General features: G+C 42.3%; 1 protein-coding gene across 3 annotated transcripts in view; it reads right to left on the bottom strand.

Moving 5' to 3' along the window:
- Positions 1-25696, bottom strand: part of BACH2 (BTB domain and CNC homolog 2) — a 188670-nt gene that overhangs the window by 44941 nt on the left and 118033 nt on the right. For all 3 annotated transcript variants that reach the window (XM_039726943.1, XM_039726949.1, XM_039726958.1), the window contains one exon: positions 3983-4237. In XM_039726943.1, coding sequence (XP_039582877.1) covers positions 3983-4225 — 243 coding nt within the window. In that variant the 5' untranslated portion in view covers positions 4226-4237. The remainder of the gene's footprint in view (positions 1-3982; positions 4238-25696) is intronic.

Genomic DNA, 25696 nt, shown 5'->3' with positions numbered 1-25696 from the left:
AAACTTAATTAAGTGCCTTGTTAGAGGAAGGAAGACCAGTTTTTTGTGATTAAATAAAACAAAACAACAGTTAGGGGTATGGAGTGAATAACGAACTTTACGGCTTCAAACTCAGTTCTTTGAAAGTACTAATTCTCGGTTGCATTTAACAGCACCTGCTAGAGGAAAACTGCATTAATTGCTGAAAAACACCCCGGGTAAAAGCAGGCAAGGTTCCAGTTGTTTGGCAAAACGGAAAATGGAGAGAAAAGCACAGAAGTTAAGAGCTAATGGGGCCAGCTCTTTTGTTAGCTGTAGGCAGCTGAAACACTCCATTTCTCTAACTTGCTCTGAGGGCTGATAGTTCACACACCACAGCCACATCTGAGCCCTTGCTATTATGCAGCTGTTCTGGGCAGCTTGTCTACACACTGAAATATGTTGCCTTAACAAAAGGTGTGGTACAAAATCAAATTACCAAGGCCAGCACAAAAGGGTTTATGGAAACTCTTCAATCAGTGCAGAATTAGCTCCATATTGACTTTGTTTAAATTGATTAAGGAAAGGTTTGAACTGAGGGCTGTTAAGACATGCTTGAACTAACCTGAAATGTCTAACACAAGGTTTTGCAGTGGTTTAAAACCCTCTAAATTCAACTAGTCCCAATTCTGTGTGTGCACAATGTCTCCCTACTGAAATGACTGCTGTATTGTAAAGACTTTTCTTGCTTGTAACTAGATATAAACAAGAAATAATGTGAAAAACATCTGTTCCCTGTTTAGCTAGACAACAGTTAACAATGTCTGGATGGCAGATTAACAAAATGACCCCAACATGCTATGAAGTAAAAAAAAGCCTGCAGTTTAGACTTCAGAGGCAGATTTACTGCTTTGAATAATCAGAAGTAAGTTCTTTTCTTTGATGTTAAGCTTCCTCACACCAACATAACATGAATGTAAAAGCTTTATATATAAAGTTTTATCCAGCTCCAACATCAAACCTTTGACAAATAATAGTAACAACAATGCCCTTTCTCCACAACGTACTTCAGCAGTTTTCAAACTATGCTCAGATTTAAAATACAGTGTTTGTGTGGCTGACTTAAAAATAGCTCTGTAAATTTATGAGCAATTGTTACCTTTGGGTAAGTTTTGAACAGTGAAGACTACATTTAAATTTTTTTTTCAGTATCTCTTTTTCTATATTATACACCAACATAAATTGTCTCTAAGCATGAAAAAAGTAGTTGTTCAGGATATTCACATTCAGCTTTTGTTTGAAGTTTTTCCACTGGAGGAATAACCCCCTACATGACAGAATAAGTCAGTTTTCACAGATACCTTAAGAAATAATTCACTGCTGCTGGAGTTCTGCAGACCACAGACTGAAAACAGCAGTCTTGGGAAGCATCCTTTATGAACCAAAGATGACCCTGCTAACTTCTTTAAATGCCATATAACTAAGATGGTGTTTCCGCTGCCTTATCAGCTTTTAAAAAGCAGGAGTGTTTCAGTTCCTCTTGCAGGGAACTCAGACGCTGTTGGAGGCACTTCCCGGATCTCTGCACAGGCACCACCAAAGCGCCCAGCGCTGTGAAGATGAACACCAGAAGCAGGGATGTGCATCTTAACCAAGGAGTAACTGAGAAACAGTGAGGTGCATCAGGCAGCTCTCCTTAGCCCAAGTGACTAGCTTTTGTGAGGAAATTATTTAGCTGACCACCCCACACACAGCTACTCCAGAAAACTAGAAAACTAAAACACACAGCCACCAAGAAAACTAAGATTCAATGCGTTTAGCAGCAATTAATCTGCAGGTGGAAAATAAAGTATCTGTACAAGTAAACGTAGGTAAATGTCATTCTCTCTTTAATAGGCCAAGAGAGTTTTTTTCCAGGATGAGAAAGTCAAAGCCCTGGTGCTCTGCTGCTAATAGAAGCATGTAGCACGTAGCAGTGGTGGTCTTGGGTAAGGCATGACAATTTCAAAGTTCTTGGAGTAACCTTAAGAACAAGGTTCACTACTTCTGCAACTCCATGAGCTTCACTGGAGCCATAAGAGCAGCCACTGTAACCCTAAGTCACAAAAATTGTTTGATCTTTAATTGAGATACATTCTAAAATACTTCATTCATTCTAATACTTCATATATTTGAAGATGATTCACTTAAATAGAAATTATTTATGTTTGAATTGGAGGATTTTTTTCCTAGACAGCATCTCATATAAAACACATAGAAAGACAAACCTTTCTATTTTAAATCTTCAGTGTCATATTAACACAGGACTGGGTGACCAAGTGCAAGCACATCATGACCCCTCCACTGGCCTGCAGCTCAGCACCTCACTGCTGCTGGAGTTAGAAATCTTCTAATTTCCAATCTACTTTTACTGAAAGCTGCTTGAAACCAATCAATGCTTAAGCCAACAGTGTCTTTTGGCATTAAAGAGAAATTCCTTCTCTTGGCTGTTTCAGCTCCCCTGCCTAACTAGAGCTGCAGCACATCTCAGTTGTCACACCAGCAGTATGAGCCTGCCATGGTCCTTTCTTCTCCTCCTTTAGGCCAGGCTCATTCTTCTGAACATCTCAGTCACTCTTCTACATGCTTATCTGAATGTCAATTATTTTTCTTTATGTAACAGGATCTGAATTATACAGAGGTTTCACTAAGACTTCATAGCAGAGCACTGCAATTTCACACCTCTGCACCCCTGGGCATGTTTTGGCACTTCTCTGCTCCTACCCTTGCTTTGTGGCAAGAAAGCCATGCAACTGACTGAGACTTGATTCTTCCACTGGAAATTCTTAGTGGACACTGCAGAATCAAAGTGTGCATCCTAGCGGGTCCTCTGCATAGTCTAAACTCCTATGCAAAATGTCTGGGTTGAATGTCTTCATGAGTAATACTCAGTGTCAGGACTCATGAAGTCACAGCCAGTGACCTACTTCTAATGCTCTCGAACTTGTGCTGTGACAACATTAAAATGCTGCTGAAGTCTCTGGAGAACTAAACCAGAGGGGGAAAAATGATGTGTGACATTTTGGGACCTGTCATCATTTAAGAACACACCATGCCTCCTCAAGGGCGTTAAACAAATGATGGTGAAAAACTTTCTGTATGCCAGAGCACCTTCCCATTGAGTGACTGCTGTGCTGTGCCCTGGGTACATTGTCACCCTCCTCATGCCACCCTTTCCAGCTGGAGACACAGTGCCAATGCAGCCCTGGCCATCAGGCATGCACCTCCCCTCTGTGGGCAGCAAAGCCACCAGCATGCCCTGTGGTAGGTGTGCTGCCACGGCTCTATGGCTGTGAGGAAATTACAGTGGGGGTGGAAGCCAGCCAGTGAGATTCTGTGATAAAATAAAGTAAACTTTCCAGTGAGGTATGTGTTTTCTACGTCCCTGGGCTTTCTGCTGTGGGAGCCATGCTGCATGACAAAACCTCTGCCTTCTGATGGTTTCTCAGTGGAAAACACGGTTAAATCCCAAACTCGTTATGAGGGGAGCTGTGAGGAAGCCAGACTGAATGAGGAGCACGGGGTGGGGAAAGAAGTGGAATAAATATATGAGCTGCCAGAGAGGGGTGGACAGCAATGAAACTCCCAACAACATGACAGCTCAAATGATTTTTCAACAATAACCTGCCATGTAGCTGTCACATCACTCCTTTCAAATTTCCTGTCTAGAAGAGCAGAGGAATATAAGGGTCCTAATATCGCCCTGAATGAGGCTACGGTAATGCAATGTCTGGGTACAATTCCTTCGGCAGCAGTGACAAAGGCGAGCTGAAGCATCTTAAAGCTTTGCCTACATCATAAGTCTGGCATGGTGTGACCATGCCCATCCTTCAAACACAAAAATCACATCCTGAGCCATGCTGGGGCAGCCACTGACACCTGTGCCACCCTCCCTTTGGCCACCCCAGCAGACCACAGAGGTTTTCCTCCCCAGGAGGGAGGAAGGGGCGCGTTGTTTCGGTGGGGGCACGGTGACATACTGTACCTCTTCCGGCAGGCTGACCACCAGGTCATTTTCCGTCTGCCCAACCAAGGCCTGCAAGAAGTACTCGCTGCAGGCAGCCAGCACAGCCCGGTGGGCGCGGAACTCCTTCCCCTCCACGATCAGCGTCACGTCACAGAGAATGTCCTGCTTCCGCTGGTCATTTAAGCAGAGGAGAATATTGGTACAGTGCACCGTTGACTCATACACATACATGGGGGAGTCAGTCTTCTCATCCACAGACATGCCGTTCACACCCTGCAGGGACAAGGGAGAAGAAAGCACAAACAAGGTGGTGAGGAGCAGCACGGTCCCTGGGTGAACACGCTATGGGGAGGTTCAGCCCAATATCCAGATACCTCAAGACAACAGCCAAGGAGCCCAGTAATGCTTAAATCCAAGAAAGTTCCTAGGGAAAGATACCATGACAGGTACTGGTTTGCTGCCACTGGATTTCACCCTGTCATGCTTGGATTACCTACTTGCCCCACTAACTTCCCCCCTCAAAACCAAAATAAGGTTTAGACAGACTGAAAAGTGGTTTTCTTCAACCACCTACTATGCATCTCCAATTTCCAATTTAGTAATGGCAATAACATGGGCACGTTGGAAATTTTAGAAGATTTTAGAAAAAAGAAGCTAGAGTGACTGTTGGGTTTTCTAAGGGTGAAAAAAGGGCTTTGCGCTTGCTTCTGATATTTTCAGATCAAAGGGAAAAACCCCTCAAACCCCCAAGTCTACTCTCCAGTAGACAGACAGCACTACATAGTCACATAGAAGACCTCAGCTCAAGTAAAAGTCAAGGTGGAACTGTACCTGACAAAGACAAATCACTAACTAAAGCAACTTAATTTCTCAATCAGAATTTTAAGCCTTAAGAGGGAGAGAAAGATATTTAGCAGCTCCAGAAGAAATCCATGTATGGCTAAAGCAACATGCCTTCATCAGTGGCTTAATGCCATTTACAGAAGAGTAGATCTTCCCCAATTCCACATCTGCAGACCCAAAAAATCCCTTCACCTGAACGGATGTGCAGACCCAGGGAGCCCATGGGTGCTGAGGCTATCCTGCCTGCAGGTCTCCCCCTTCTGAGTGAGGAGCAGAGGTTGGAATGATGTCAGACACCCATTACACACCCATTGCTACTGTCTGAGTCAGGGAAATTCTCTGCCTGATGATCTGAAGTTTCTGACACATGTAGAACTGGCAAAGCCTCTGAACATGGCCACTGGATTTGCAGTGGTGATGGTGGAAGGAAACAGCTTCCCCCAATACCCCATGCTGCATGAACCCCCCCTTTGCACTTGAACACACTGAAGAAATTAATTTACCAAAAACATCTTCCCCAGCATCAGACCAAATCCTCCTTGCATTATTTTCCCATTTCAACTTATCTGAGTAGGAAGGTGTAACAGCCTCTGATTGAACAGACTACACATCCCAAACCAAACCTGCTTCTTTTCAGGCTTACATGGGGAAAAGGATTACTTGTACGTATTACTCTATCTGCTGCTGAAGGGAAGGTTGTGCAAATGCACAAACCTGCAGCATTTTAAAGGAATTATTTTTCCTTACTGAGAACAACAACTGCCTTCTGAGAGGTAAAATTCAGTGGCATCAAGGGTTACGGGTAAGATGATGATATTTTGGTACAGTACTGCTGCACTGTAAGTACCTGACTACTGTATCAAGTAAAAGCAAAATTCCTCCTCTGCTATTTTTTAATGTGGATCATTGCAGCATTTTCCTCTGCTAGTGCAATATACAGGCACATCACTGGACACAACATTGCTTCTAACTATTTCTCTTGCTGTGAGTTCAAACTAGGTTACCATTTTCCTACAGTGCCATTTCAAAGACACTAATCATCTAGACAAGAATGGACTTAAGAGGATACACTTGTTACTTATATTGACTAAACTTCTCAATGGTAACTTCATTGTCCCTCCTTTATACCAGTATTTTTAAGCCAGTGGCTATGATGACTCTGTACAGAATAGGCATTTTTGCCAACTGTGCAAAACTGTAATATTACTGGAAGTCTTAATGGAATGCTTACAGATTCTCTTTTACTGGTATTTTCAATCTTTATGCTGACTCATGCTACACTTTTGAGCACTCAGCCAAAATGCTTACATGAACAGAAAAAAACCCACAACCAAGCAACACAGATTAGCCCTTCAAGAACTTAACATGTAGAGAGAAGAGACAAAACTGCTAATTGATCTGCGTGCAGGCAGGGGAGGGAAACACTTCAGGGGGCGAGTTATACCAGCTGGATTTCTTAACCAGAAATTTAAAAAAAAAAAATCTCTGTATAAATTGAGACTAATGAGAAGAATTGACAGCAATCATGTTATTAGCACTCCACTAAGGTAAAAGAGAAAATGACACTTAGCTCATCTCACTCACAGCTTTCTGTATAACTAAACTCTGATGCTAACGATAGCACTATAATGATGTCTTAAGTGGTCACTCTTGCGTGCTATGAAATTAAAGAGTTTACAAGAACAATCTAGTGGGAAAACCTGAGAGTTGCAAATGACAATGCAAAGGGGAAAGCAGTAAGCTTTTTTCCCCCCTTTATTTTCCAGGCATGTCTTATGCCTGTAATATCTCAGATGATGAAAAAAAGGACAAGAAACCCGACACCTGGCAGATAATGAACAGAACATCAATTATATTTTCAGTGCCTTAGAAAAAACCCACCAAACCCCAGTTAGCCTGAAATTGCAATCCTCTCTTACAGTAATAGTGCAATTTGTGTGAATCAAACCCCGAATTACTTAGTTACTAATTAGTAATTTCTCACTTTTTAACTACATCTCTCATCAACTGTATTTTTTTAAAAAAATTGCTGCATGTGCTGTGAAGTGCTGAAAATATCATGGTGTATTTCCCCACTGGTAAGCAAGCTTGTCTTCTCTGCTAGGAAGCCTGAGTGGTGCAGTCCTGAGATGCTGGGGCTGGAAACTTCACCCGTGCTCCCAGGAAGGACCTCCACCCCACTGCTTATAGCATCATGCTTTCCCAAGGCTACTGTTGTGACTCCAGGGGCTTCCTGAAGGTGGATCCATGCCATTCACCTTCCCACAGCCACTGAGAATCCACATAGATGCCCTGTCTGGCAGCTGTGATCTCAGCCTTCCACAGACTTCCCCCTGACCGTGCCCCTGACTGCTCTAGGAAGCACCCCGAGCCCTGCATTGCGCACAGGGAAACGGGCTGGGCTATGGCTCAGGACCACCTATTTATCAGCTTTTAATGTTTCAACACGAGTGATTTACAGTCTTTCCTTTTCCATGATCTGCCATCGACCACATGACCTCCAGACCTGAGGTGTTTCCTCTCCAAGAGGGCTTTATCCTGCAGGAAAGGTGTAAGATGGTGAAATCCTTCACTGGGAAGTATATTGTTCATTTTCACAGGGAAAGGCTTTAGAGGGCAAAGAGAAAAGGTCACTGTAGGACTTTGGCATGTAGTAGCATGAAAATTAGAAGAATTCAACTCTTTTTTTTCTCTCTCCTTGGAATAAAAAGACCCAGGGATCTGGTATTATCTCTGAGGCAAGCTGGGCTGCAAGCCTTTTACACAGTGTTAATTCAAACTGCATCATTTTTTGCTGAATTCAGTATTATGCTGAGTCTGCAGAACCTTATTCATGGAAATCATTGCTACACACTTCGTATTTCTTCAAACTGAAAAGGGAATGTCTTAGCAAGCCTTTCTCTGGCTCAAAAGAACATGCTGTGCATTTGTTTGCATATAGGTCACCATGCTGCCAGAAAAAGCCTCTGTGAAACAAAAGTTTCCAGAAACTGGCACAAACTATTGTGGGCAAGGAAAGCACCATTGAAACTGAGCCAAAAAAGTTGCTGGTAAAGGCCAGCCACTGCAGTGAAGTGAAATGAAAGGTTGCTTACACGTTCCTTCCATGGTGATGGGTGGAAGATCCTACCAAACCCTTCTGCATGGGCAGCATGGAGGCAGGATACAAAACCTCAGGAGACCAAAAATATTGCTCATGGAACATCCAAATCACTCTGGTTTGCAGCATGTTGTCTGCACTGGCTGGCAATCATCCAAAACTCTCCAGGAACGCATAAACACTTTGACTGAGCTGCTACCAAAAATACGTTACCTATCACAAAAAACCAGCTCCTGCCTCACAAGACTGGAGCACAGGCAATGTGATGTCTGTTTTTAAAGAGAAAGACGAGGGGAGAGAAAATCTTATCAAGACACACCAGAAAGTCCTGCATCAGAACTGGGCTAATTATGTGAAAAGATAAATCTCTACCATGGCAGAGCTACAGAGCACTTAACCAGGCAAATTATCATCGTGACAAAGCAGCATGGCTTCTGCAAGGGGAAGTCATGTCTCTGATGGGCTCTATTAGAATTCCTGAAGTGTGTCAAATTAGCAGTGAGGAACACTGGTACATGTAATTAATGTTGACTTTCAGAAATTCTTTGACAAAACCTTTAAAAATGGCTGTTAGAGAAACTTAGTTGCCATAAGCTGAGAAGTTTCATCAGACTGGAAATCACTTAGGATAAACTGCACTCAACAGAGGAGGAATGCAGCACCAATTTTCAGCATGTTAGCAGTGAAATTTCTTCAGAAACTGGCTTACATCTGGCTGTGCTCATGCTGTTCAACATGCCCAACCTTCTGTGCTCTCTGGAGCTACAGCAAGGTTGGGCACACCTTAATTCTAGGATGGCAGACTGCCTGGATGTACATACAGGGTCCTCTCAGCAGCCTGACAATCCCCCTGCAAGGTCAATGACATGATCGAGACAGACACTGGGAACAATTTGAAACAACAAAGGATTAGACTGAACATAAGGAAAAACTGAGGAACAAGTTGCCTGGAGAGGCTGTGATACATGACCATTGAAAGAAACCAAAATAGTACACCATCCTCATAGCAGGATGGTTGTTTAGTTTTTCCTTGGGAGATTTCACAGTCACTGAATAAGCCATATGTACAACTGACCACAGCTGAATGTTACTGGGCAAAGAATTCACTCCATATGTAAAAGGATTAGTTACTACTAATAAAAATATCTAGAGCCACATTACTGAGAGTACAAGTTTACATGGGATGAATATTTACATGCTGCAGCATGTATATTCCACTGTCCGACAACAAATGTGCTTGTCTTGTCCATCCTTCCTGACCTACTAACCAGTGCAAAACCCCAAATCTGCTGCTTCCAGACCTCTGCATCCCATGTCCCCAGCCGTGGGAGACAGCAATGGACATGCTGCCTGGTGTTCCCCTTTCTCAAACAAGAATTGAAATTGTGTGGTACCAAGTTGTTGAAGGCAAGCAGTAGAGAAAATATGTCCAAAGATTACATGTGATGGCTATCACTGACACCAGGAACTCCCACTCCCAATGGCTCCAGCAGAGCTGCTGGTTTAGGACATGACAAGCCGTACAATGCTAAATTCAACTCATAAAAGGTGTAAAAACTGCAGCAGAAGCTTCTTTGTAGTCTGTCCATGGCAAACCACCAGCAAGGATGGGGAAAAGAGGGACCTAAAGCCATCATCTCCTTGTACCCTAGGTGATGTAAACAGGACATCACATCTATAACAGTGCACAGAGGACTCCCAACAACTTCACTGCAAAGGTCTAGAAAGGTTTATCAGCTTCTCCTCATTTATGCCTGTAATGCTATATTTTAATACAGAAGCCAACATATAACACTAATTCCTCATTTAGGAATTGCAGTACCTGACCTGGTGTAAAATGAACCACAGGTTTTTCTTAGAAGCATAAGCTGGAGTTCACATTTTATGTTCTGCTACGCAAGGTGACTCCCAACTTTCTCCTTATTGTGTTAAGAGAGGATCAACACTGAACTGAGAGTATTTTTAGTTCCAGTCCACATTCTTTCAATCAGCTCCACCAACAGCAGAAGAATCTTAGGAACAGTTTCATGTGGCTGGCTTGAACACATCTAATGCTCTTTGGTCAGCAGTAGCTGGAGATTGCATTACAGATTTGCACAAAAATGTCTCACAGTATTTCTGTTCAATAAGATTCAGGCAGAGAATGTGAAAAAATGCTCCTTTGTTCTGACATTTTCTATTGTTTTTTTTCCCTCCTAACAATTTAGCAAAAGGTACTCAGAAAAAAATGGGGAGAATGATGATAAAATAATGAAAAAAAGTTGAGAGCAGCTTGTACTTCTGACAATTGGCAGCAGAAGCACATCAGACTTGACAGTTTTTAGGGATAAACATGCACTGTTTTTAAGTGGCAAGTGGGAGGAAAATAATTTTCCAGGCTTCCTTCCCCATCTCCTAATATTTTTTCTATGAAAAGACTCGTTCTGTGTAATCAACACTTTGTTTTTAAAGAAAGTTATCAATAACTGACACTTCAGAGCTCCTAAAATGACCATGCTTATAATTGGTTATTACGATCTCTCAATTATAGCTATAACAACAAAGGATATGATTATATTGTCACTGCTTTCCTTTAAAAAGAAACTATTGAAAGGCCTAATGATTAATTCACCATTTTTGAGAGCTCATTGTAATGACAGCAGACTATATACAAAGGTCTCTTCAGTGAGCCCATTATTCAATTAATAAATGCTGAATACTGAGCAGTCATAGTCATATGAAACTCCCAAGAATTGTGTGAATTTTTAACCAATTAATTATCAATTACAACATCATAAAACACCAGCACAAAAATAGAAACAATGAAATTTAATTATAGATTATTCTTCTTAGTTGCCGCAAATACTATACAAGACTGATTTTGATTAATAATTCATACAGCAATAAAGTATCAGGAAAGATAATTATACTGTGCCACAATTCTCACACTGATTTCTGTAATTACAGATTACAACAGTGTTAGCAATTTAAAAAGGTTAGGGAGCAGTAGTAATTTGCTATGTCATCCTTAGCAATATTAATGTCTTCTTCTCTGAGCACCCCAGATAATTGAAAATAGACTTGTGGGCTGCCAGGCTACATGGACTTCCTCCTGCCGAACATACTGTGGGTGCCAGAGCCATTAGCAAGATTGTCTTAAGAGATGAACTTTTCACATTGATCAAGTAGCTTCTGCAGTAAGGCAGAATGTACATGGCCAACTGGAAAGGACACTGCAGAGCATTCCCGGCCAGCAGCTGCAGACGTGCTGCTCCGGATAGTGATGGCTGGTGCTCCTGACCATAGTGCCTTGAAGAAGGACCTTCACTACTGGAGTGTCAGTGGGAAGGGAGACAGTTAAGAGAAACCCAGGGAGAATTTAACCATGGGCCTTCTAGACAGGCAGGTCTGGCTGGGCTCACAGCAGGGCCCTGCAGACATTTGCTAATGTCTCCTAAAGGCAAGAATTCCATGTTGCCAAGGAGGCCACATGGCTCCAACACATTGAGTGTCCACAGCCCAGGGAGCACCCTTGGAATTGCTGAACAGCTGTAAGTGGTTCAAGGAACACAAACTGGTCCCCATGAGTTACACCAAAGGCAGTGAGCAGAAGCATCAGTGCCTGAGCTGGCTGCAGGGCTGGGCCATGAGCCCCATATCTGTATGGCAAGTTTCACATGGATTCCAAATGGAGATGAGAATACTGGATACTCCTTCCTTAGCTAAACTGACAGGAACAGGGATGTGTCCTGCAGACTGTGGAATGGCTGTTTTTGAACAGCTAATTTGTCATCACAGTGCAGAGGCTTTGATGTTGGAGTTAAGTCCCACTGCAAAGTCACTCACTGCTTTTCTTATACTGGACTTAGACCCTACAGCACAACTGGATAGATACTGTGCAAAAAATAAAACCAAAAAGACAAAAAAAAAGGCCAAATAAACCCCAAAAGAGAGACTCTGATCCTGCAGACCTTTAAATAGAATTGCCGAATATGACTTTAATCCGTAGCATTTTTATTCACAGTGGTTTTGCTATTGGTAGAATGCACACATGAGCAAAAGTGTACCACAGATTCATGTCTACACTGAATCTTTTTTTTTTAAAGTACTGTCAGGATGCCTGTAGTCTCCATGATGAATGCTGATTTAAACCCCAGGCGTCTACTCTAAAGAAATTGTGCTTCAGGTTGTTCAGAGGCTGGTACCATAAGGAGTCAGGGATTCCCAGCGGAGGTTGCTTTGACGAGTCCAAACAGATTTATGTTCCATATAGAGATAAAACCTATTCCTCGACTTCAGAGGGCTGTGTTGCTATTGTTTCTAGAGAGAGTAACCCAGATGAACAAGGTAATGAGAGCTCACATTCTTCAGGGACTTTATTTAACATGCAAATAATGTTTATACACACTATATGCATTGACCTATACATTCTATACAGGCCTACTAGGCAAAGTATACACATGAATATTTTTATGACTCAGTAAAAATTATATAATTATACTACTAATTTTCATATACTGAGTGAGTCAGGCTTAGTTTAACATGAATTTTCAATGTTCTGTAAATAAACTGATGATGCCCTCAGGAAAGAGGCATGGTAGATGCGTGGGGGAATTCCACAGATTCATGGAATGGTTTGGGTTGGAAGGCACCTTAAAAATCATCTAGTTCCAACTCCCCTGCCATTGGCTGGGACATCTTCCACATAGACCAGGCAGGAAAACAGGAGGAACAACACAAAAACCGTCCACTATCCTTATTTCTCAGAAGCTACTTCACTGACATATATGAACATGGAAGGTAAAAAAACACAGAACTCTTTCCTGATAAAATCTCCTCTCGCAGCTTTCACACTGCTCTTTACAGTAGTTGGCCACAGTGAAGGGGACTGGAACTAAGTCTGCTACTCAAAATAGCTTATTCAAAGCAGAATGGGGAATGCCCAACACTGAAACACTGCCAGGAAACCACCAAGCACAACAAACAACACATTATGCTCTTCTGAAGTAGTCAATGGTTTCAGGACCTTGGTAAAAGACATAACCTTTTGGATTCTTCTTGGGTGAGCTGGATTGCCAGATTAAAGAATCGGAGAGGGAAAAATGAAACAGTTGTTTGTTTTTATTTTGCCTTCCAGCTTGGTAAGCTCTCTGAAAAAGTTTAAGGTCTCCGCACAAACAGGGACTGGAAATTCTGGCAAAGGCCCGCTGCTTTTCTTGCTTTAAATGAGTATTTGGGGATTTTGCTTGAGGAGTGATACAGTGTTATGGCTTCCCCCTTTTCCCTAAACCTTTAAGTAATTTATGTGTACTGGTGTGGGCAATGTGTTCGTGTGTACAACTCACACTGCAGAAATGCCCTCTGAAATGATGGAATTGCTGAAGTACGAATGGTTTGTCAAATATCCATATCACTTGCCAGTATGACAAAATCTCAGGATAGTAAAGAAGGTGCCTCTGTATTTGACATCTCTTTTGCTAATATGACTAACCTGACTATGAGAACAAAGGCACAGCTGATATTGCCCTAATGCCACCAAAGTTTGGAAACTAGAAATTATGAACCACAGCACTGTGCAGCTCCTTTCAGCAGCCTTTGAATGTCAAAGATTATGCTAACAAGTTATTTGAATGAAAGTTATTAATTTTCTTTATGTTTTATTATAAAGTTTAAAGCTCCAGTGTAATTCAGTGCTGAGGCTCTGTACTTTAAATTTTGGTTGCTATAAAATGAGCATTGTTTTCACTTAAAAAAAAAAAAAGAAAAAAACAAAAACAACTGCAAAAAACATAACAAAACAAAACCCATAAATACAACAGGAAAGTTCTCTCTCAAATTTTTTTTTGGCTCTGTACTTTAAATTTTGGTTGCTATAAAATGAGCATTGTTTTCACTTAAAAAAAAGAAAAAAAACAAAAACAACTGCAAAAAACAAAACAAAACAAAACCCATAAATAAGCAAACAGGAAAGTTCTCTCTCAATTTTTTTTCCTTCTTCATTAATCTGTACTAATTACTGCTTTTCCAGCCTATGTGCAGAAATGGTGGAAGCAGTTCTATCTGCTTGAGAGGCTATAGCCAAAACCACTGTGAACACCTTTGAAGACACAAATTGCAGAGGCTGTGAAAGCAACCCAATCCCATTTTCTCCCGTCGTACTGCATAGCTGTTATGGGAAAAATCTGCTCTCTTTGTTTTACCCCCTAAAATGCAAGCTTTTCATCTTTGCTGCAAGGGAGCAGGTGGCCAAAACATCCTTCATCCTTCCTTGGGACACAAACTGGCATGTCCTTTGGAACGTGTCTGTAGTGATTAATGTGTGGAGAGCAGGGATGCATGCAGTAGGTCACTGGGTTAAATCTGGGACAGACTCGTGCAGGGTGTTAACTTTGCACCTTCTGCTCTCAGGAAAGAATACAGATGTTGCCTTCTCCTAAGAGTGGGCCACTATCTGTCTCTGCAGTGTTTTCCACAACCAAAGGGATACTAACTATAATGTTCTCCCTTGAATAATGAATGAAACAATGTCTCCTTACAGCTAGATCATAGATTTTGACTAACTTATAATGAAGTAACTAAACAAATATATATATTCCACGAAAGAATACAGATGTTGCCTTCTCCTAAGAGTGGGCCACTCTCTGTCTCTGCAGTGTTTTCAGAGGGATACTAACTATAATGTTCTCCCTTGAATACTGAATGAAACAATGTTTCCTTACAGCTAGATCACAGATTTTGACTAACTTATAATGAAGTAATTAAACAAATATATATATTCCAGTGACTACTGCATTAGGATCAACAGATTTAGACATCTGAATCTTAGAAGTACTATCAATATATGCAAAAAACCTATTTTCGTATGTTTTTATTATGGTCAGATGATCAGAAGATGACTGAAATTACTACTTAGAAACTCAGAGCAAGTGCCAAGGGGGTACCTGGATTACACAAAGGGATTGTGACTGTGGTTTTGTTCCTACAAAGATCTGAGTATTGCCGTTTTGTTATCAGAAGGTTTAAGCAAGAGCTGCAAGCTTTCCCACTGTTCTCAGAGTCTGACATATACCTAGGTGCCTACTTAAAGTCCCTTTATCCATGGACTGGCCCTGATTCTGGAACTTGACTGCCTTTCCTGTTGTAGACAATAAATCATCTCATGGAGAAAGGTGCATGGAAAACAATCAATTCTGCTGCCAACATCTACCAGACTACAGCCAAAGTAAGGAGAGGATGTGTGCAAAAATGGGCACTTGGACTCAGTGCAACTGCAGTCTGAAAGAGCCCAGAGAAAAAGAAAAGAATTGATGCATTTGGGTACTCGTTCTGAGGGTATGTAAAGCCAACATAGCATCTGGATCTGTGGTTTCTCACAGGACTGCAAAGCCAGCAGAAGGCAAACACAAGCTTTCCTTCTGTAAGATCCAGAGGAGCTTATGAAATCTTCTTTGCCATGGTAAAGAGCGAGGGATTAAAGCTACAAAGACTGCTGTAAGAAGAACTTGGATTTTATCTTTGTTTGAGAATACTTGCATTATTTGTTGAGCTTTTCATGAAGCTTTTTGAAGTTTATTTTTTTCTTTAGCCCCACAGAACTACAAGGTACTCAAACACACTTAAAGCTGCAAAAGCCATCAAATCAAATCAAATCAAATATGAGATTAACACCCCAAACCCAAAACTAAGCCACGCTTTATCCCAGGGAAACAGAGTGGCTTGATTATTTCTGTTTGAAACTCTGTCATGGGAGTTTTAATCTCTGGGCATTCCTTATATGGTTCACAAACCTGAAAGGCAGAAAGGACCACCTACTCTGGCCTCCTAAAGGCAAATCAACAGCTGCTTTTATCACACAGACGTGCAATCCTGACAGAGCAAAGAAATCCAGCGTGTTTTTTTTGACAGGCTCTCTCTTCAAGTGTTACTGGAATTATCTGTACCTTTAACCTCCAAGTTCTCTCTTGACAGATTCTGAAATAGCTGTTCCACTATTTTACCCTGGACTGACGTCAAGCTAAACCAGCCATCAGTTCCCCGGGACATCCCTTTTATCTTTGTGAAATATCGGAAATACAGTTGGCAGCCCTCCAATTTTCTGGAATTTCCCATTTCCCAAGATTTATTATAAATTACCAGCCACTTAACAGAGCTTTTCAGCTACTTCCTTTAAAATTCCTGGATGTAAAAGTTAGTAGGCTATGAGAATGTTTAATTTCAACCACTCTTGCCTCCCAGATCCTCTTTTGTTATAAGCAGCAAACTTTCTCTTCTTTCCATATTACTGCACAGGATGGACACATCCTCTTCCACAGTTTCAAATACAAAAAACACCTGGGGAACACTTCTGCCTTTTTGTATTTTCCCTTTTTGGGTATTAAACTAATAAATGTTTTATCACTACTTGTATTTCTTCATTTAACCAAAATGGCTTCTCATTAGAGTAACTTTTTTGTTATTGATGGCAGTGTAAAATCCTAATTTTGAAAGCTGGCAGAATATTCTTCAACAATTCCCAGTGCGTTCAACGCTTTTTACTTTAAATGCAATGTTATGCCAACACAACAGATTCTAACTTTGGAAAACATCTTTTCCAATTCTGACTACAGCACATGCATAAATTCATAGTCTCCTAGTAGATTATGTACTCTGATTGCACAAGGTCACTGTATGGGATTTGAGACCCCATGATTCATGTTTTTTAAGACTGTCCACAAATAGTACTGTCTGAAAAATTGCTTCCCTTCTTGCTTCATTTTCTCATGCAACAAGTCACAAACATGTATTTTCCAGTCCATTTCTAAGAGAACCACTCCAACTGAAAATCTTTTGGATTCCTGCTCATGTACCACTCTCTCCAGTGCCTCTCCCATACTGCTAGAAACCTGGCTAATAAAATGTCAAACAAAGTGATTCTTGTGCAATCCTCATGGTTTAGACTTACATATACTGGTTTAGAGTTACACCGGGCTTACGTAAGGCTGGTTTATGTGGTTGGGTATTCACTGCTGTCGCTCTCTCCCTCTATGGTTATTTACAGCCCTCATCTGCTCAGTTGTCTTCAAGGGGAATGTAATGCTGGGAGAGGAAGAGGCCGCCAAAACCAGACATTCCCCATGGTCTCTGCAGACCTTAGCTCAGAAACCCACCAAATCCCAAGCCTTGTCCACCCTCAGCATGGCGAGTGCCACCTGCTGCTAATTCTCCCTCCCCTCTCCATTCACGAGGGGACAGACACTCTAGGACACCTTGGCTGTACCATATCTGGGGAAAACACAAAAGGAATTAGTGAGGTCATTGTCTGCACAGTGGCAATCAACAACGCCACACTACCTTCAGGACCATGGCAATTTTGCTTAGGGCTTTGTTTTGGGCAGCTGTGACCTATGGAAGCTTTGCCTGGCTGATGAAATGTACACCCATACCTACAGTCTGGGCAATCTATAAGAGAGAATGGGGTTTTTTGCAGAGAAGAAAAAAGTCTGCATGATTTTTCTGATGTGAATTGAGAAGCTATATTCTCCACAGATCTTGGAGACATGCAATTAAAGACTGTCAAATTTGCATGCACGCAGGATTCAATTGAAGGCTGAGCAGGCGATGTTATAACATTTCTCACTTGACTTGACAACCTTATATTCTTTTAACAGCTTTTGTGCATAATTTCCTTGCTTTAAACAAACTGAAGGTGCCATTGTGTAACCTGACCCCTGAGCTCACGAGGGTGAGGATGAGGGCAGGAGCCAGGAGATTCCTGCTTCCCAGGCAGAACTGGCTGACCATCACTGGTTTGCAAAGTCCTATCCGAGCAGTCTGCAACACCACACCAAACACAGATGATGGAGCAAGCAGAGCACAGGTCCCCCTGCGTTGTCAGAAATCCGACTTTTGAGGAAGAATTGAACAGAAGCCACTAGCTGCCCTGGGTTCCCTTAGCAAAATTTCTTGTTGGCCAGAGGTACTTCCAGCAATGGCTGCAGTGTCCCCCCAGCCCGCTCTCCACCTGAGATCTCATGATTTTGCTCTGCAGCATGAGGGCACCAGAGCTTTAGAAGAGCTAAAAAAATGCTGAACATTGGGAAATCAACACATAATTTCAAGCTTTATTTTTCTTTTTCTTTCTCCCTCAGCTGAAACACTTTGGTGGTGGTTTTCCAGCAACAGTCTGAGAGAACATTACAGCAAGAAAACTGTGACTGTGCACCTCAAGTCTGGAAAACCTACTGTGGTTCAAAATAAGACTTCATAGAGTGAAATTTCATAGACTGAAATTACAAGACACAAGGCAGCCAGTCCTGTTTCTGCTGCATATGTAGAGTAGGAGGCATCAGGAGGTCTTCATACAATAGGAAGTAGTCGGCACATTCCAGCACTTACTTTTGAAGGTGTTGAGTGCCATTAATCTATGCCCTTTAATTAGATTTGAGATCCCTTGCAACAAGTGGGATCAAGCCATAAAAGCATGAGGACAAGGAGATTAAACTACAGATTAATAATTATATAGTACAAACAATCCAGGATAAAATAAAGCTCTCACGCTCCACTGGAGATTGGCATATTTATGTATAAAGTGGGAGATCTATAAAGCTCATTGATTAGTATTTCAAACGAAACTAATCTAAAAGCATTACAAATTATTAACTGAAATATGTAATACAAACAGTGTGCTAGGAAACAATCAATACTTCTCTGTGCTTGCAAACCCCTACAGCAATTTTTGTGCTAAAAAGGGGAGCAGCCTACGTGGCAAACTCTAGTGCTCGCCAGGGAGTTTGTCTCATGTAAAAGAGAACAGTCCGCAATGTAAAAACAAGCATGCTTTTTTCTTACTTCTTCCCCCTCAACTTCTGCCTATCCTAAATGTACCTAACCTATATTGCAGACTGCAATAAAAAAATAAATTAATTAGAAAATCACTCCACAAGTCTTTCTAACTAAATCAATGAACTTTGTTTCTTGGACAGTCATAAGAATGCAAACATTGTTATGCAGGACCCAACCCAATCTTTTCAGACAAACTTGACCACATAGAGACATACCTTCAGCAAAAGGGAGAGACAATTTTGAACTATCAGACTAAATGAAGATTTTGCCATAAAGACGATTGGAGTCTTGTAGGCTCAGTTAATTTATATTTATCAGAGGTCAAGATCAGGTAAGTCTATCCACAGATTCATGCCATTACCTTGAGAATTTAAAGTGCGAGCAAGACACAGTTTGCCCAAGGGAAAGTTAAAATGCTTTAAATACCTGTTGCTTGATGAAATACAGGACAGCCACCAGTGGATTATGAATGTCATGATGCTATTCCATCACAGCATACTCTTCTCACATATAGGGTCTTAAAAGCAGACACATATGTGCATGGCCCTACAACTATATATGTATGTGTGTATATACATATATATATAACCATACATATATATGCGCATATATATCCACACATATATACATATATCCATATACACGCACACACATATGCACAATGTTTAATTACTATCTCTTAAAAATATGCATTACTCCCTTTGTGTGTTTCATGTCACCTGGCATGAGCTTTTCAAACATTAAAAAATGACATGTCTCTTAAACAAGAATCCTATCAACAGAGCAACTCATCCTTATATGAAGGAAGAAATGCTCCTTTTACTCTACAAGTTAGGCGTCTCAGTATTGTTTGTAGCCATCATTCCACATATTTCTCACCTGAAGTACATATGCACACATGCATTCTTCTCTGCTACATGTGGCAAGTATTTTTCATGAAAGAGCACAAGAAAGAGGTGAAATTAAAATACTGAAACAGACATTTATGCAAATGTTTTTAGTAATAATAGAAGAGAGACATGAAAAAAACCTCTGAAATTGGAAAATCCACAGGCAATGGTGAAAAGTTGAAAGGATGGGGAAGAACCAGGAGCAACATCCATAAGGACACTAAGAATTATTATGGATGTGTGGAAGGGTTCAAGAAAAAAGGAGGGAAAGGACCAGGGTTACCTTGGAGACAGAGACTGCTGAAGAGGCTTGGGGCTCATGGATCAAGAGCTGCTCAGAAGGAAAGGTGGATGAGGGATGGCTGGAGAAGTTTCCAGGGAGAAAGGACTGTAGTCCTAGCTCCATTGCTACCAGGGAGACAGAGGGGCTGGAGTAAGAACAGGGAAATGAATTGTGAGAAAGAGTGGCTATTGTCCAGTGTTTTCAGTGAGCAAAAAGAAACTGAAGAATTTGAAGATAAAGCATTGCATACTACAGTGAGTATGTAAGGCTGTTGGGAGGGAGCAGAAAAGAGGGCACAGGCAGCAGAGAGAGATGTTTCACTGCCCAGAACAGAGAGGGGAACGACTGCCAAGGAGCCTGAAAGAGCAGTGGGAATTAAGGCAACGCCGAGAAAGAAGATTCGCAGAAATTGTCTGCTCTCCCTCTGGGAGGTGGGATGATGCTGGGAGGTGAGGAGAGAGAAAAGTCACAGGCACTCAGAGAAGCAAACAGGGAGAAGTGTCAGAGTGGAGAAGAGATGAGAGGGGAGAGGTAATCACTGGTGAGAGGCTAGAGAGTGGGTGAGGACATGGTGCCAAGAGATGATAATCCAGCTGATTAGAGAATTAGGCACAAGAGATGTCAAGCAAAAAGGCAGAGAACAAAAGAGGCTATGGATGTGGCAAGAAGACCCTGAGCTTAAAATAAAACTGTCAAGCAGTCCAAATACACCAGCCATGCTCTTCCCCTCTGCCTGTCCCCTCTCTCCATTGCACTATCAGGGATGAACTACCTTATTACTACAGGGAACAAACAAAAATACAACTGCCCTCAGGCTGATCCTGAAGGAACAACAGAATAGGAATGAAGAGAAATAAAAGCAGGCTGACAGTAGTAGCTGCCCGTAGATAAAAAGGAGACCTTTAGCACAACTGTGTGGCTGTATTTGATTTACGAGGGCTTCTTCATGCAAAACAAGGCTGAGCAGTGTAAATGGTTTTTTAAAGAAAGCCTGGTGAACAGCAAATCCCACACGTTAGAAAGAAAGGAAATGAAGATGTCCTGGGCTAGCCCGGGGTGGCTTGGGAGCTGGGGCTCCTGGCTCAGGCACTCAGCACAAAGGCACTGGCACCAAGATGTGCCCATGCAGGAACAGCTGTGCCCAGCGGTGCCAGGACTCCACTACCGAGCCCCCAGCCCTTTCTTAGGCAGCTCTCACTATTATGATTTGAGTGTGACATCCCTTTGTAATGAAAAGGCTTGGCTCTTCTGGAAAAGGACTACCAAGCACTGTAAAAATCCTGCTCTTTCCAACAAAGATGTTCCACTTCCAATTTAATGAACAAAACACAGTAGTCTGGATTGCACACTACACGTTTTTGTAAATGTTCTTCTATAGTAGCAAGTAATTAATCTTGTGTTAGAGCCCAAGAAAGTGCCTATGAGTCTCTGAACTTGCAAACAGCTGGAAAATGCCTACTTAGGCTAGTGCGCACATCTTTGAGTAATTCCTATTTGCTAATTACCCTTTCAGAAGCTGCCAACAGCTATTCTAACATTTTGCTAACCAGGGAGGGATATCACATCGCATAATCATGTGAATTAACAACAGGATGGCAGTGAAGAAATGGGGATAAAAATCAGGTAGTTGAGAAAGAAATTAAAGCTAATTGATTTGCATCAAAAAAACCCTATGGTATGTAAACACCATTTCAGAAACAAAGAACATGGCTGGGAAACAAATAAACAAAAGTGAAACTGGCATTTGCAGAAGTTGTCAGAGTAGATTCCTTCTCTTGGTGACAGATGAGATGAGACTTAAGCCCAAGACCCCTCACAAATGAGACTTGCTAGTACTCCAGTAACCCACTGCAACCAAAGCAATATTCCCCTCTGCAACACAACAGATGTGATTCAAACTGGCAAGCCATGGCACATAAAAGCACAATGCCCTCCCCTGCTCAGCACAGTTTTTTGCAATATTCATTGCAGGGGCCCAGAGGGAATTCCAGCTCACGGTGTGCAGAAAGCTCACTGATGCTCCTGCACAGCAGAGCAGACACCCCCATGGCTGAAGGGGCACCAAAGGGCAACAAGCAGTGCTGCTGGAGGAACCACCTCGAGATGGAGCTGTCGATGAGCCAGTGGGGCTCCCTTGGGCCTGTGTGGGATGTGGGGGGAGGCAGAGGAGGAAAATCAAAGAGGTACCTTTAGACATGTGTGTGCACATTTAACTGCAGCAAGCTAATGTAGGATTTGCAATAGGAATGCCTGCTCTGAAAATGGCAAAGGCAAGTTATTACCAGGATGAACATCCTTATTCAGCATCTCAGGGGAAGTTCTGGCCACTTTCAGTCAAACGTCTTTTTCTTGGAATGCTGTTAAGCTGTGGTCATCAATCCTATTTAAGGAACAGGAGGAATGGCTTCATATCACTATTTTCTCTCCTGACTTGATGTGACATAAAATACCAGCACATTAGCACAGGCCAAAGAAACGGAGCTTGGCTGATAATGGCTGCGCTCATGTTTATTAAGCAGCCCAGGGAAGGAGGCACCAGGTGCAGAAGGCGCAGCTCCTTCATCGAATGAGCTGCCTAGAGCAGCGGCTTCCTGCTACAAAGAGGTTTCCTTGAAATCCCTCCAGAATCACTCTGTAACCAAAGTGCAAAAGCAGCCACTTGCTGTGCTCTGATTGCCCACTTGAACTTTTCGAGAAGGTTGTGCGTATTTACCGTCGATCTTCAGCGCTGTGTTGCCAACTGGATCACGGAGGAAAGAACACAAAACCTGATGGTGGCACTTGCACCACCCACACACCACCCTGCCTCTAGGCCTCAGAAGGGCATAAAGGAACATGCAGCTTCCTCATGTGCTGGTGGGCCACAGGCTAACACCCTGATTTAGGAGCTTGTGCTGCCACTGCCGGGGCAGTAAGAAGAAATGGTTCTCCTGACTTGGCTGCTCAATCAGACTGGTAAAATCTGTTAAAGGACAAGGTGATTTTCCTGATTATTACAGCCTAGACAGGAGCTGGAATTTGGCTCACATTGGCTGTTCAAATGCTTCACTACTGGGCACTGCTAGAGGGTTTAGCATCACTGCCTTCATTATCTCTCCCTGGCTTCATCTTGTCTGTGCTGTGTATACATAAGGACACATGGACCATGAGACTCCCAATGAACTCTTGTAATACCAGCTGTCAGCAGCCGCCTTGGAGTAAAAAAAAAACATGCTCGTGTCTATAAACATGGCAAAACTAATTATCCCAAGGGTTCCCCTTCCTCTTAAAATTAGCAGTGTATACAGTCAGATAGCTTAATGTAAACACATCACTCTGAATTTCACCAGCTTCACTATCAAGCAAAGAAAAGTATGAATCCTGTAGGAAGTCTCTGCTGTAACAGATACTAAATCTGACATGTGAAGAGTTTTACTGTAGTGTTTCTAAAAGGGTGAAAAGGGAGAGAAAACACGTGACGCCTAAAAACAGCAACACACCAAAGGTTACAAGAGCACTGTTAAATAAGTGTCCCTGTGAGAAATGGAGAGGATAGCTAAAGCCCCTACTGTGACTAAGGCAGTGGACAAGCTCCAGGAGTCCAGGAGAGAAAAGAGAGAGGTAGTCATTAGATAGGACATCCTGAGTTCCAGAATAGGAAGATGTTCCAGAAAAGCTGCTCTACGTAGTTTAAGCAATCATTTGTAAAATACAGGACATGGAAAAGACCCAAGGACAAGACATGGTCTGAGGACTATGTAAGCCATATATCTCAAGCCCGAAGAGCTCAGAGGGTTTGAAGTAAGGATTTCAATTCTTATGGGTATTTATAAATCTTATCTAGTTGTCCCTTTTTCCAGAGACAAAAGTAAAGTACTACATTCATTTAAGTAAGGCTGTTCCTCAGACCAGTGACCAGGACATCTCTGGCAGTACCCAGTGGTGCTGCACAGCTCAGCAGTAACACTGGGATAATGGGATGCATACACCCTTGTATTTAATGAAGGAGTCTGTACAAAAGAGATGTCTTCCAGTGACCAGTGCAAGACTGGAGAGCCCTCTAGCATGAAACAGGAGGGTGGAAAGAAGGGCTGAATGAATCATGAGCAAGGAAAAAAGGGTTGTGGCACACCCCCACGCTTTTCCATCTCAGGTCTGTAAAATTCAGCTTTGCTGAGGTGATCCTACTGGCACCACTACTCAGAGAGACAGAAGCAAGTGAGTCTGAATCAATCAGAATCTGCCCAAGAACTGAGCAAAACTCAGCAGCACATCATAGCACAGAGAAGTTGTAATCATTTACAGAGGAATAACAAAGAAAGGTGAGTCCAGCAACCTTACCCTGAGCAAAGGAATCATCAGGAAAGCCTTGCCCAGTGCAGCTTCTGGGAGAAAAGGTCAAGAGAAACACAGCCAGATTTCTGAGCAGAAAATCCACTCATCTTGCAAACCCTTTCCATGTCCTTGGGTGTAAAGGCACTGCAAGCTTCTGCAGAGGCAGCCTGCCCTGGAGCCTCACTGGAGCAGGGGGGGACATGACAATCTCCACAGGCCAGTCTTTCGAGCAAAGGAGCAACAACCACTTAACCAATGCAAAGCGACAGCCTCAAATGCTCGCGCAACAGCGAAGCATCAGCAAAAGCCAAATGGAGATGAACAGAAACATGCTCTCATATCCACAGCCATCTGTCCCTCTTCGCTCGTTGTTTTACAAATTGACCTACTGTTCCAAATCCCAGATTTTCAGAAATAGCTCTAGCTGAAGGAATTACCAGGAAAAACGATCATTGTCAGCTAACCAATGTAACTGAGGAATTCTTTCCAGGAGGCTGAGGCAGTGATGACAGAAGCTGGAAAACCAAAATCGCAAAGAGGGGGAAGCACTGGCCACTCAGATACATAGGCAAGGAGCAGCAGGAGCAATGTTTGGCGGTTCAAGTGATGCTCTCTTCTGCCAAAAGCTGGTGAGAAGCTTAACAAAGACCTTTTCTGTTTTCTGGTGCAAATTATGCATTCCAGAGAACAATCAACCACACTGGCCTTGGAGTAAAGGAGACCACAAAACCAAGGAGATTCCTAAAATCTATTACTGTACCAAATAAACAGCTAGTATTCTCCCATGAACTGAAAATCCCTTCAACTATTCCCAAACAATTATTGCCTCCCCCCTCTGAAAAAAGATAAATTTATTCTCCAGTATAATTTTTAATATCCTAAGTAGGCTTGGTAATGGCAATCCTGTTAATTTAATATCCTCAGAGATCTTTACCATCTCTCCCTGCAAGGGTTTTCTGCAAAGCACCCTCCTCATAATTTTTTGGTCTTTTGAGCCCTTAATTTCCTATTAACTTGGGATGTCTGTACTGGCCTGACCAGTTTTATTATGTGCTTTCACCAGTGGCAAGTGAATAACCCCCTCACACGGCTTTTGGGGGGGATTTCCCCCCAGCACCGCCAAAGGAGCCACGACTTGCCACGTGTCCTCCCCCACCTCAGCACTCCCTCTCCCTTTGGTATGGGGAAAGATGGAAACTCGAAAACGCAACAGATGGTCTGAAATCCTCTTCCTGCGAAACCCATCACTACGGCAGCAAGCTTAGGCAATATTTCAAATATTTCCGCATGTGCCAACAGCGGTATCCATGACTAGGGATGATGAGGAGACTGCCTGTGAAACTCCCCCATAGACACTGTTTGCAACAGCCTAGTCCTCTTGTTGAAGGCTCTCTTCCCTACTCTAAATCCAATGAGAAAACTAATCTTCTCCAGATTTAAAGCTGACAGGTGGTACATGCATAATTAAAGATGACCTAACAGAGAATGCTCTCATTTCTGGC

This window comes from Passer montanus, unplaced genomic scaffold (genome assembly GCF_014805655.1).
Source record: "Passer montanus isolate IOZ18808 unplaced genomic scaffold, ASM1480565v1 scaffold11, whole genome shotgun sequence".
In the NCBI taxonomy this organism is placed as follows: domain Eukaryota; kingdom Metazoa; phylum Chordata; class Aves; order Passeriformes; family Passeridae; genus Passer; species Passer montanus.
The sequence above is the reverse complement of the archived record's forward strand: the minus strand, read 5'-3'. Positions and strand labels throughout refer to the sequence as shown.